General features: G+C 36.9%; 1 protein-coding gene across 1 annotated transcript in view; it reads right to left on the reverse strand.

Moving 5' to 3' along the window:
* The window catches only part of PAXIP1 (PAX interacting protein 1), a 30,589-nt gene that overhangs the window by 11,549 nt on the left and 4,326 nt on the right, over positions 1-14,714 (reverse strand). Inside the window, exons 3-8 of the mRNA XM_065744837.1 lie at positions 13,335-13,378; positions 8,789-8,852; positions 8,177-8,290; positions 4,663-5,307; positions 1,635-2,343; positions 804-898 (exon numbers count right to left, since the gene is read on the reverse strand). Coding sequence (XP_065600909.1) covers positions 804-898; positions 1,635-2,343; positions 4,663-5,307; positions 8,177-8,290; positions 8,789-8,852; positions 13,335-13,378 — 1,671 coding nt within the window. The remainder of the gene's footprint in view (positions 1-803; positions 899-1,634; positions 2,344-4,662; positions 5,308-8,176; positions 8,291-8,788; positions 8,853-13,334; positions 13,379-14,714) is intronic.

Consider the following 14,714-nt stretch of genomic DNA (forward strand, 5'->3'; position numbering starts at 1 on the left):
AAGAGTTACTCCCCCCAAAAAATGGTTTGTTATCTAGTTTCAGAATTTTGGGGGAAAAATAGGAGAAAATACCATTAAATATATATCTTTCAAAGAACTGTAAAAAGTTTAACTTTTTAAGACGCAAGAAAAAAAAGATTATATATAAACAAAAATAACCTATTTTTTTACTTTGCAATACAACTATTAAAACAATTTTTCATGAACCATTCAACTCTATCTCAGCAATAAACACAAGTGCTGTTAAAAATGTCAACAGCTTACTTGATTATGCAAAATTGTTGGGAAAATTCAACTATAAAATCCATCAGAAGTTTCTGAAGAAGTCCTCTCATTTAGGAAAGGATACAATCAGATTTTTCTGAAAAATAGAAGTTGGCAAAAAATAGAAACACTATTCCTTCATCTTATTCACCCAGGTGGATACCTCATAGCCTACTAAGTGCCAAAATTATATGGAAAAAAAAAAACCCAACAACCAAACAATTAAATACTGTATTATGCTTGCTACACTATAGTTGCCTGATTAAATGTATAAACAGCTGAGAAACATTTAATGCTCTAACTTAGAACACTAGCTAAGTAAATATCCAATTCAGACAGACTCCACATGTCAAGCATTTATTACTTTTTCAGGTCTGCTGCAGTGAAACAATATTCATTTAAGTCATAACGAACACTAAACAAAATGAAACCTAAATAAAATTGTCCAGTGCCAAAGTATTTGCAATTATCCATTTTAGGATTTGGTTATTATGACAGCAAGATTATCATAGTTCTATGTAAATACAGTAGCATCTTACCCGTTTCCAGGTTGCTAGCAGCTGTTTATCAGACATCTGTTCTGGGTAATCAGCAATTGCAAAGACACAACCCAGTAGGAAATAATCTTCTGGAACTGGAATAGTTTGGCACATAAAAGAACAGAAAATTAAATACTAAGTTCTGCAGAGTTCATCTTGTAACACATGCACTACATTACTCTTTCTCAAAAATTCAGAAGTTTTCTTGCAAAATCTCAGAGCTGACCATCATACCTAAAGGCACAGTTCAGATCACTGTTTGTGGTATTTTCCTTTTTTTTTTTTTTTTTGGTGAAGGAAGGGGTGGATGAAAAGTGTAGAACTGGATGATGAAAGGAATACACAGACCATCCATGAACAACTAAAACAGTTATGAAGCTTTCAGTTCTACTGGCATGAGCAGAACTAAAAGCCAGCTATAGAAATTTTTATCTGAAACTGACTCCTCTTCTGAGCTAGTATTTCCAGAATTTAAGCTATCTTTTCAGTTGTTACTCTCTTTGAAAGCCTCCCCATCCCCTTTCAATTGAAGGAAATTACACTATGCACAGGCCAGTGCTGTTCTCACAGCATAATTTATATACTTCTTGCTACTAGCATGTATTTGAAAATAGAAAGTTTTCAGGACTCTCATGCTTTTCAGATATCTGGACATCCTTAGTTACAATTTAAATGTTCGCATGAAAATTATTAGAACAAGTCCTGAACCACAAACAGAGGGTTACAGTCCCATTTTGTAAACACAGAACTATTTTTTTTTTAATATTCTAACCCAAATTCCATCATGCTATTAGCCATTTCTTTCCAGGACCAGAAGGTAATTTTACTAACTCTCTACTGATGGATCATGTCCAAAGAGTGGCTGCTGCTGCAGTTGTGTCTGTTGCTGCTGATGGTGCTGCTGCTGGGTTGCTTGATGCTGTAGTGCTTGAGATGTCTGAGTTAAGTGCTGTGTAGCCTGATTCTGCATTTGCTGTTGCTGATGCTGTTGGTGTAATCTCTGTAAATGCTGCTGCTGTAATTGCTGCTGCTGAATTTGTTGCTGCTGATGCTGTAGCTGCTGCTGCTGAAGGTTCTGCTGCTGAAGCTGCTGCAACTGTTGCTGCTGCAGCTGCTGCTGCTGCAACTGATGAAGTTGCTGTTGCAGAGCATGCTGCTGTTGGAATTGAAGCTGCTGCTGAGGACGGTGTAGCTGTTGTTGAGCATGTAACTGCTGCTGTGGAAACTGAAGCTGCTGTTGTGCAAACTGGTGCTGCTGATGAACTTGTTGCTGTTGCGAAAATTGATGAGTCTGTTGCTGCTGGAAAGTCTGCTGGGAAATCTGGGGTTGCTGCTGCTGCTGTAACTGCATAAGTTGCTGAGGTTGAAGATGTAAAAGAGGATGGTGCTGTTGCTGCTGTGCTTGATGTGTCTGCTGCAATAAATGTGTCTCTGGTGTTAGTTTCACTTGACTAAACAGCACCGCGTTTGGATGTCCCTGTTGGCTATGATTTACTTGCTGCTCTAAATTTTTTGTAGGTGCTGAAAGTGATTGTAATATCTAGAAAACAAAGATTAGTTTTGTGATATTTTGTTGTCATTCAATTTTTAAATTATTTCAACAACTACTGGGAGAATAGCTCTCTTAAAACAAAAGAATCTTACGCTTAAATACATACTAAGCTCAAAAGTCCTTAAGTGCTAATAGTTTTCCCAAAGTGAAAAGACAGGTCTTACACAGAGAACTGTGGATCAACACTCTACCCCTAATAAAACACAGAGCACATTTCAGCAAAACTGAAGACTGAAACCATCCCCATATTCTTGGTAATACGTGTTATGATGGTTAATTAGGTGCCAGTAATTATACTCATCAACTCAACCAACTGTAATACTCAATTTACAATCCCGTTGGCCCATTAAGTTCAAAGTTTAGTTTCATAGATTTTCTTTTACTTCAAAATCATTAATAATGCTGCCATTAATTAATGCTGCTTGAAACATGGGAGTTTAATGCATGCCTTTGTTCTCTTGAACCAATGCAAAGATATTCAGCTACATTTTTAAAACTGTGTCCCAAAATACAAAGAAAAACGAATTTTCTCAGCACTGTGTTTTGAGAAAAAGAAAAAAAAAAGATTTTCAGTTGGTACAAAGTGCTGAAGTAATCTGGAATTTCATTTTCTCATCTGTAATTAACAGAGTGGAAACAAGTTAGTAAGAGGAAATGTTAGCACTGAGAAAACTGGACAAATTCCTAATAAAGTCACAGCTATTAAAAGACAGGTGAAGCAAAGGAACCTACAGTCTTCACCATTCATAAAATCTTTTAAACACTAAGTCAGCTTTGGTGAATCATACAAAGCATGATTTCTGTTTCATCACATGCAATTTAAACTGTGATGCGTGTGATGTGTGTGCATGAGACAGAGGAAGCAAGGCACACTGCTAAGACACAAACCCAATTAACTGCATCCTCTCAATATCAACTCTTCAGCAGAGGTGACTTCCATGCTTTTACAGTGCACTTCAAAACACCTCAGGTTTCACATATGCAATGTTATGTTGTTGGTATAGCACACATTATAATTATGACTACCAGCACACCACCCATCATACGAAGCCCTAGGCAGTACCATACACGCTTCAAGTATTCAGTAAGTAAAAGTTAAAAGACACAGAAAGAATTTCTCTGTGGTTCAGCATTAGGAGACTCCACAAGAAGTACAAGTCAAAATCACAGGAGCTTCAGGACAGATATTTCAAAATAAAGGCATAAAATATTCAAAAGTTTCCTTATACTATATTCACATAATTACTTCATAGCTACAGAACATCTAACTAATATGGATCTTGCCATTCATTAGAAACCTCCAGTTCAACTTCCAATGGCTGTGCACCTAACACAGAACCCACCTAAGACCCAAGCAGGATCCACAGTATCTCAGAATCACAGAATTGTAGGGGTTGGAAGGAAGCCCTGGAGATGATCCAACCCCCTGCTAATGCAGATTCCCTACAGCAGGATGCACAGAGGAGAGTATTCAGGCAGGTTCTGAGTACCTCCAGAGAAGGAGCTAGCTTGCTCCTGTGCTCTGCCACCCTCAAAGTAAAGAAGTTCTGGAGGGAGGCTTAAAATAGATAGAGGATAACTTAGCGAAAGGGAAGTGCTAAGAAAAAAGGTAGAACTGATATTCTGCAATACTACAATGATCTGCTCTCTATGAGTAAGTTCCACAATTCTCAGAAGCAAAGACTTCCTCCATGTACTTGAGCTAGCACCTTAACTCATGCACCAGCCAAGTATGGTACTCAAAAACAGTCCTTGTACATCACAGTCAACCTCAAAGCCAACGGACTTCCACAGAACAAAGTCTAACCAAACCACAATACCACCAACTGCCTTGTACCTGCATAAACACCTGTTACGCAAAAATACTCCGATATGAGGTCACTAAAGAGTATTTTATGACCGTGTTGTAGACAATGTTGTACTTAGACATGAAAGCACTAGCCACCCTACCAGAATTTTGGCCACTCTGCTCATTCCTTACCCAGAAATCTCAGTCCTTCGACCAAATAATTTTTAACTAACAAACCTTTTATTTTCCCCCAATATCCAAATACAGTAAAACTCTAAACAAAGTCCTAATTAAACACAGCTTTATTCCTAACACTTTTTCCACATGCATTCTTACTTCTCTGAACCTGCTAGGAATGAAGATTATTATGGGGAGGTTATTAATTTGGCAACAATTTCTAAGTAACAGTTTTAATCCTTTGTACCATTAGGAAACAATAAAAGGAAACTTAAGTTCTTGGAAACGTTAGGTCCTAATAACAAGTCCAATATCTTAGAAATGAAAAATCCAACACTTACATGTGCTACATTTGATGGTCTATTAATCTGCTGAATATCAGCACTATTAGTAATATTCCTCAACGTCCGCACTGCTGGACTCCATGCAGCCATCATTTCCTGTCGGTCAGAACTTTGGGCACCTTGTACCGAAGCCATTAAATTGCCTCTCATGTCTGGAGGCAAGATATTACCTGGCACTGGTGGAACATTGGCACACAAATTAATTAACCCAGAGTCTTTCCCTTGAGGCAACCTACGCTTTGCTGTAGATGACTGCGGAACTTCAGCTGGTGTCCAATTCAAATTCCTCTCTTGCTTTTCTGGAGAAGAATCTGAAGAATCATCAAACATCAGTTCCCCTTTTGCCTTATCAGCAGTAGTAGATTTTGGTGAAAAACCCTGATCACCCAAAGGTGATCCTTCTCGAGAAGAAGCTGGGCTTGATAACTTCTCATCAGTACTAGCTTCGTTTTGAGAATCTTGCTCTTCATTTTCTGCTTCTTCCTCTTCTTCCTCCTCCTCTTCTTCTTCTTCCTCGTATATAATCAAACGAGGATGATATGGAGTCTCTTCTTTTTTAGCCTTATCTGCTATAGAATCCAATACCCACTCTGGTGTCACAATTTTAATGCTCTCATGCTTACAGGCACATTCATATTTCTCCTAGAAAACAAGAAGGAAAAAAAAAGGAGGAAACATTTCATTGAACAAAATAAAAACAACCCACAGCCATAAAAAAATCCAACAGTTACTTTTGGTGGGGCTAGGACAGAGTATGGAAAGGCAGATCACAAGAGACTGCTCAGTCACAGAAACTGCTCTCTCCCAGAACCAACAGAACAAACAACACTGTGCGTAACCACAGCTTCCAACTCAAACAAAAGCCCCACATTTAATTGACTAGGAGGGCAAATGATCAAGTCTTCACCTGGAAAACATCATAACCTAGGAGAAGAGGTAACTGCCTTAAATTGCACCAGGGGAGGTTTACACTGGACATTAGGAAAAATTTCTTCTCAGAATGAGGGATAAGGCACTGGCACAGGGTGCCCATCAGAGTGGTGGAGTCGCTGTCCTTGGAAGCGTTCAATAACCATGGAGATGTGGGAGTGACAGACATGGTTTAGTGGGCAAGTTGGACATTAAGGTGAGCCTAAATACAGTTTATTCTGGCATTTGTTCCATTAGAACTACGTAAAACATGAAAAAGCATCTGCGGAAAATGAACAACTTACAATAAAGTAGACAAATTATTAAGAGTTGATCCCACTGAAAGAATGAATTTTAACACGAATACAGAGTAGTAAAAGGAAGCCTACTTCTCATACACCTTCTCAGATATTGCAAACTGCAATATGGCCCTCAACTTTTAAGTTATTTTTCTGTCCACGTATCAGCTAAATCAATTTCAACGGGAGTTTGTAATACTGACAAGGTAGAACATTTTATTCCTCCCTATCCTTTCACCATTTATTCTCCTAACAAAGCAGAAGCACACACAAAATGAGTTTTCTGTGTGTTCAAATGTCCTCACTTTGATAGAAACTCCTCACAAATATCAAAATAGTGAAAAAAAACACCTTTTAGTATGAAATTTGAAACTAATTTCAGGATATAATATTTAAGAATTACTAAACTGGGATTTTCTTTATATGTCAGACAATATAAATTAGCAATCAGTGCATGCTGAGGAAATTAATTTCATTTAATGATTCTCCAGAGTTATTCCTACAATGAAACTGTCACTCATACACAATAAAGACCTTACAGATGAAGCAGTTTATTTGCAGATACAAGTTTTCATTCTTTTTTTTTTTGTGGTAAGAATTATTAAGAATCTTATTTTATCATCTCACGTCTAGACAAAGCAATCATTCAAGCTTTCACGAGTGTCAAAACTATTCTGATTACAAAGTGCTGCAGCTTCCCTTGCAGTTGTATGTCTGAGCAGCAGGCCTGGATGCATTTTAAATAACCATCCTATAAATTTGACTCTACTCATCGCAGAAGCAAAGCAAGATATTGATATTTATTCTGTCTTAAAGACATGAAATGCTAGTGTGTTTTCTTCTGTTCAAGTGATAAATTTAAGATAGTGCCCTTACTCTAAAATGCTCTAAAATGATTTAAGGTAATGCTTAAATGCATACAATTACCTATTAAAAATTCAGTTTTAGTTACTAATGCCCTTCATTCAAGCATTACATACTATTGTGACAGAAAAGACAACGAAGATGGGGTTCAGTACATCCTTATAGCTTCCACAGAAAAATCACAGACCTTGCACAAAATAAACCCTAAAAGCTCTTCTAAAAGTTTTAAATTAAACAGGGGAAAAAAGCAAGCATTAACCACACTGTACAAGCAATTTTCCCTTCTCCCAGTGTCCCATGATTTATTCTAAAGCACTTTCCTACATACTGCACACAGAGCTTTAAAGTCATCTCAACAGCTGTATGTCTTTCCTCTTCAGATATTTTACATTAACTTTGGAATAGTAAAAGGGTTGTTGGAGGAACAATAATATATTGACAAAGCTGTATATATTAATCAAAGGAGATATTATATAGATCTTAGACTTAGAAAACACTAACACACATAGCCTCTCTAACTGATTGGAATTTAAAAAGCAATGATGAAAACGTTCTCATGTTACTATAGGATAAAAAATAAAATGCAGAAAATTATAGTAAAACCTTGCTTTATCTGCATTAACTGGAAAAATCCATGTACACATTTTTGTTAAGCGAGCCTCAATTTCTTCTAAGTAATTTTAGTCTCTGAAGAAATGCACTTAATCAATTACAAGTGTTATTTCTTCTCCAGGAAGATGATTATCTGAACACTTCAGAAAGTTTCAGTGGAACTATTATAACCAATGTCATTAGAGTACAGAAGGCTATTCTGATGGGCTCAGTGCTGCCTTCAGCTAGTTACCTAATCTTCCTGATTCCATTTCTCCAGTTGCATAAAGACAACAACATTTCATTTCCTTCAAGGGAGTGATTTGAAACATAACTACTTCGTCGATCAGAGCTCGTACAGGAATGCTGTCTACTGCTTACCTACTACTCCTCTTTAAGAAGTGTCATGGGTCTTTGAGAGTTGTATTTCAAAAAATAAAACGAGAAATCTGTTCCTCTTTCCACACTGCATTCCTTTCAGTGCATAACATCTAATGGTATTTTATTCAATTTTTTGAACCTGTATCTTTTTGTTTTTTCCCCTGATTCTAGCTACAGATATTCAAGCCATCACTGCTAATGATTGTATGTCAAATTAGAATATGATTTATTCAACCAGAGATGCAAATGTCAGTATAAAATTGATGTATTTTGAATTAATGAGGCTTAAAGCCACAGAGAAAATAAAGACCAACTGATGAACTGCAGTGCATAAATGCTGAATTTAATGGCTTAAGTCTAACAAACAAGTTCAAGGATCTTAACTTCAGGGAGATGCAGAATTTTTTATTATTCAAAAGCAAATGAGAGCTACAACAGGAAGAACTATACATGTAATAAACTCTTACCCCCTTTGGCTCAGGCACAATCAAGTGGGTACACTTCTTATTCAGGTTCAGTTGGCAATTCCCACCATAAAAAGTAATCAAAGCCCACAGCGTATTTCGGTCTTCAGATGAAACCTAAGAAGGTAAATAAGCCTTTCAGCTCTGTGCAACCAGCTGCCTCCTTGAGGAACTTCAGTACAATTCCTGATGTACCCGTTTACAAAGCTGGGTAATGTACCACCTATGGCTTTTAAATACCAAATTAGCACGAACATTACAGAGGAAAAAACATGACATAAAAAGCTTCCATAAGAAAATACATTAAACTATCATTTTAGCTTGTACGGAGTAGGAAGCTCTCACTTCTTTAACACAGATATATATCACTTTTCACAAGAAGTAAACATTAGTGATCAAGCAAACAGGATTTATTTCTTTTCTTTTTTAAGTTTATTATCAAGTAGACCAAATTAACAGCCTACATAAACAAAGGTTTATTTCTTGTGATTGATGGCTTTCTTGTTGGAGCTGAACATGTGCACTTAAGCCATGGCTTAAAAAACACCTTTGAAAAGTGAGGCATCACACGCACACAGTACACGGGGATAGACTGAAACATGGTTCACCTCTTACCTGAGAGAGACAGGCAGTAACTCCAAAAAAGGTCTGACATGATTCTGGAGAGAAGCCATTCACACTGGAAAGCAGGTGTCAAGGATGTAAAATGACCTAAACAAGAGTTTACTGAGGGATATCAGAAGGAAATTAAGCGGGGTGCACAGTACTCTCATGCTTTATTTTCAAAAACACGTGATGCATTTACAACTCAAGTTGCACATACCAGAAAAAAAATAAAAAGGTAGAAACTGGATAGGGACATCCTCAACTTTGGACTAATTACAGTAATATTACATTCCCAGAATGTCTCCCTCAATTCTATCCAAGATGCTAAGCACAGGAAGTAAAGCATACATGAGTTGAGCCTTCAACAGAGCTTTCTTCCATTATCACTGACTGCTTATCCTCCATACTTAGAAGTGAGAATCCAAAGAAGAAAGTCTTTTTACAGTCAGAAACAGACAAAACAGGATGAACATGGTATGCAATAAATTCCACAAAACAACAGTACTTTTTTTGTCTGAAGGCATCTTTGGGAACCTATTCTGCCCTTTCAAATTCTCAAAGACTAGAAAAGTAGAAACACATTCTCCTAGTATACAACACAGTTATCTAGTCCACAAAAGGTGCTCAATGACAGGTTTACAAGCTCATGTATCAAGAAAAATAACAAACCAAACTAAGTACTACAGAGGTGATCTGAAAACAGAAGTAGACAGGTCAGTATAAGCAAGTATTAGATTTTCTACAGCTAACTTTTTTCATACCAAGGTATAAAATTGGACAGAAAGTTAGCCAGGCAACAGATTCTGAGGGAAAAAAAAAATATCAAGGCACTACTGTGAATGACAAATGGAAAAAACATCACACTAGGATGTAAAAACAGAAACACAGCCTGAAATTAATGTGAAGTTTTCCACCATACTTTCAACACTCAACAAGATCTCTGACAGCAATGCATATGTGTTTTGAGATGCATCAGAGAGATGGATAAATGAAACAGTATGCAAAAACAGCAACAAGAACTTCTTACAGAGCAAGTAAATAGAACTTATGAGAGGAAACTGAAAGAACCAGAACTGATGGGTTTAAGAAGTTAAGATGACACCTTCAAGTCCATAAAAGGCTGCCAAACGAAAGAAGGAATTTGTTTTTCCTGGTCAGAATGGCTCAAATAAATCTCCAGCAATACATTGCATCACTGTTATAAGGTGACTGCGAAGACTATGAATTCAGTCTCCATTTGGGAATGGGGGAAAACAACAGGACTCATGAAATAGGAGGGAGAACGGTTTGACAGAAACAACATGGAAAAATTAGATAGACCAGCTGATTTTATGACCTCCCTGCCTCTTCTACACTTCTATATGGCTTTAAAGGACTATATAATTATCTGGAAAGATAGATTACAAAAACAAACACACTGCATTATAGTGCAAGTATATACCTAGACTTTTGTCATGAAACAAAATTATTTTCCTCATGCTGCTGACAAAAGGCACAGCAATATTTAAATTCTGAGACACAGAAGAGACAACACACAAAACTGACAACAAAGCCTAGGGTACATTAAAACTTAAGAGCAAATTTACTGCCATTATCCAGAGTACTCCAAGAAATACAAGTCCAAGGAGCATCCTAAATGTCAGTGTTGCTCAGTATTTCATCGAAGGCAGAGATTCAGTACTGCATCTTTTAACAGTGCAGTCGTCTACTCTTTGCTTTGGCATCTGCTCCTAGCACACAGAGCAGTAACAGCTCTGTACATAACTTCTAAGTCGTCCATCAGTTTGACCACAGCTTGTAATCTCTAAATAGGAGTGAAACAGACTTATAAGTTAACAGCAGCAGAAAATGTTCCAAGTGGGCCTGAAAAACAAAAGTGATGTGACAAAGCTCACGACTCTTTTCCTCAGCAACCAACATTCAGAAATGCTGACTGCTTTTCATCGTACATACACAAGACTACAAAAAAAAAGACAACCTTCCTCATCACTACTGCTTTTGCTGCTACCAACAGAAGTAACAAAGCCATCACCAGCCCTCTTTCCGGTATTATAACTGTGGCTTTTAACACACAGAACTCTGATCTTCTTCTCCTTCCAGAAGGCCGCTTCCAAATGGCTTTTTCTGTTACCTCCCTTTATCTGCAGGATAGTCAGCTTGTTGACATCATTTAGTAGTGAACAGAACACTTTGCCTTCTGAAATCCCCTTTGGTGAAAACAATTTCCACAGCAGAATGTTAAAATGTATTCATAAGGAGGAATTATTATGTTCACACATTATTATATTTTTTTATATGCTCAAATGCCTATCAAGTAAGTACCAAAATCAGCATGTAAACATAAAATCTTTAAAGCTCTTACTCAATCCTTTTATTCAATGGTCAAAAGATATTTCTAGGACCTGCTTATTCAGTAAGTTCAGTATTTTGAGTATTTCAACACCAACAAAAATAAAGAAAAAGGCAAAAAAGTTGACTCTCAAAGCCTTGAATAAAAAGAACCCCCAAACCAATTAACCAGGAAAAAAGTTTTCTATTAACTACATTTTTTTCCCTTATTGTAGTACCTAAACCCCTAATGAAAGGCCGGATGCCACAGCAGTAGAAGTCATAAAGAGACTGAAACAGAACAATGTTAAGACTTAACAACCCATTTTAGTGAGCTCTGAACACAATCCAAAAACACCAGGTTCCAAGGGCTAGAAAGAATAAAAGTAAATGTCTAAGTACACATTTATTGCAGACAGGTGTACAAAGCTTTCTTCCATGCAACTCAAGAATATGATCCTCCTGAGACTTGTCATTTCATTTGGCCACTCTTATATAACCACAATAAAGACTTCCTAAGCAATTGCCATTCGGGTCTACATTCCCACACTTTTTGCTACAATTTAGTTATAGACTGCACCACTCTGTTTTATCTCCTGATTTCTCTTCTGGGTTTGTAATAAAATCAGCACTTAAAGAACCCTTTTGAAAACATACAGTTTCAGATAGAAAACTTACTGCCTAATAGTGCAATTCCTCTACGGGTGAGAAAAGATACAATGCTACATCACACAAGTTTGAAAATATAACTAATTCCCAGTTATTTTATTCTTTTCTTTTTTCCAACCAGCTCTACACATTACATTAGTGTGATGCAAACAACTGTATACTCTCTTCCTGATAATGACAGGCTGACAAACACATTACTTCTAGTACAAAACACAAAGCAAAAATAAAAATCACCAGCCCAGATCACACAACAGCAACTGATTAGAAGTATTTTGGGTTTTGCTATGTTACGTATTGTGCACCTTCTCCCAGAAGCAAAGTCATTCTAGGAAAACTTCCCTTAGGTCAGAAGATAGTCCATGACTACAGCAAATGTTCCATACTAACTGATGAATACTATATGACATGCTCATTATTATTATGAAAGCAGCTTTAAATGCCTCTCTCTCTGTCTCTGTCTCTCTCTCTCTCTCTCTCTATATATATATATATATATATGTTTTATTTTTATTGATTCTCTTTTTCTCCTACAGCTAACTCCCTGAGCTGGATTCTCCTGGGGAAGCAGAGGATACACAAGGCATGTCCAAAACAGTCCAGACCACACAAATAGATGCAAGGGTATCTATTTTGAAATATGAGATATAAAATTTGAATTCTGAATCAGTGAAGCACATTAAGACCTGAAATTCCTAATCTGAACACCTGGACTCTGGCTTCTACCACCTCTTGTTTTCCATTATGAACAGTACCACCTGCTATCCTTCCAAAATGAGATCTCATGCCTGACAGCCTTCCTCCCCAGTCCTGCTGTTTGTTGCAATCATCTGCTGGTATCTCTACTGAAAGGCACTGTTCTGCTTCAGCTTTTACATATACATAATCTCTAGCATGAATGGAATTAAAAAAAAAAAAAAAAAGGATGAATTCCTTCCTCTAACAACAGCCACTGTCATCATTCCTAGGATCCAAAGAAAAACTGAGGAAAGAAAAACTGAAACAGTAATAAATATGTAATAAATAATAAAACAATACACCATCCAAATGCAAGAATACATTCTCTAAACATGTGGAGAAAAATCTAGCCAACATAAACCACAATACTCCCAAATAATGAAAATGCTATCATTATCACTTAACAAAGTATTATTTCTAAGAGTATAGATATGAGGTATTGTGTGTTTTTTTCTTAACTTCAGTTCTTTAAAAGGTGATAAAAACAGGCCCTTCCACTAGACCAATAATTCTCCCCTTATTCCATTCCAGCATTTCTCCCAGATCCTCAGTTATTTATCAACTTCAAGCTAAAATGTTTGAGCTCACTTGATAAATAAGCACCTGCAGGAAATCTATTAAGTACTTATCCAAAACAGCTAAGGGGAAAGGAAAAGTAAAGATAAAGAAGCTCCAAGCATACTACAATCTTAACAAGCAAAATACATCCTACTGTTTCAGGAACGTTAAGATGTACATACATGTAACAATCCTCACTCACACCATGCTATCTATGTTAAGATGTTTCCTACAGCATTTCATCAAGATTTAACTTAAAGGATACGGAAGGAGAGCTCCACAGCGAACAGACAGGATCACCCAGGAAGGCTGAAAAACAAAAACTGTGAGATAGAAGTGTTGCACAGACATTTCACTTTAGTTCTGACTGATTTGTAAGTTAATACAGAGAGTTTTCAGAGATCATACAGCAATATGAGAATTAGCCTCCTTTGTCATTTAACTCCATTGTACCTTGAATGCTATTTACAAGTATTTGTAGTACTTACAGTATTTTCATGCACTCCATTCCAAAAAAAAAAACAAAAAACAATTCCCTACCTTACATTTATAACCAAGGAGTCAAGAACCACATACCCTTACACAGAAAGGGGTTTACAGAAGAATGCTGGCTGCTAAGCACACAGGTGACAGACCCTAACGATGGTGCTGCAACAGAATGGAGCAAAGAGAAGGAGATGGAGAACAGAGGCCATGTAGGACAGTGTATAGGGAAGATGAGGGAAGAAGCAGCATCCCATTTAATGACTTTTTTCCTCCCCACCTTCTCCCTTCCCACAGCATACAGGATACATGTTTGTGTGTATGTAACTGTTTATGGTGTCCCAATTCCTACTATTATCTCATTCAGAAGAAGGCAGAGAAGCTTTGTTTTCCTTCTACAGTTTGACAAAAAAATAAAATAAATAAAAGGGAGATTTCTCTCCCTCACGGTTTTTCCTTCCTTGTTCTCCACCCCTTTTCTTTCTGCAGCAAGCTACCTCTGCCACCAAGTTTCATTCCCTTAATACTAAGTCTAATCTTCTTGATTACAGATCATGCTGCGATGTTTCCAGGCCCCACTCAGTGACATCACTGAAAGGCCTGTTGTTTGGCAAATGAAAGAAAGGTTACTCAGAAGTACCTAAAAAGAAAACTGAACTATTTCAGTCAAAGGCATCCGATAGCAGAAAGTACTGCTAGGACAATGATGCCCTTCCATCCCATGAGAATGGCTGCAGTCTTCTTGTTTTTCAAGACTGAAATGATGTCACAAAATGCTTTATGAAAGGGAGAAATTAAAAACAAGAACTAAGCTTAAAATTAATCACCACTCCCATCTAAAACCATAAGGCAATCTGCTAAGCACCCTTTATTTTTTGGCATTTGTCAATTCATAATTCTCCACTGCCAGATGAACTCTCATGCTATAAGCCATCAATATTCAGTATCATTGCCTCCAACTACATAGAAAGAATAATCCAAATTCATGCACCCAAAAGTACTGGCAGAGAAATAATAATGATTTTTTTTTCTCATTACTCATGAATTGCAGAACAACAAGCTCACGTTTTCAAACATGAAGCCCAGAAACTTTCACTGGAAAAATAAGCACAGATCACAAAATAGTAACAAAATACTGACAATTTCATTGTAAGAAAGAAAA

This window comes from Cyrtonyx montezumae, unplaced genomic scaffold, assembly GCF_038088225.1.
Source record: "Cyrtonyx montezumae isolate F1298 unplaced genomic scaffold, pur_monq_1.0 scaffold_32, whole genome shotgun sequence".
NCBI classification, from domain to species: Eukaryota; Metazoa; Chordata; class Aves; order Galliformes; family Odontophoridae; genus Cyrtonyx; species Cyrtonyx montezumae.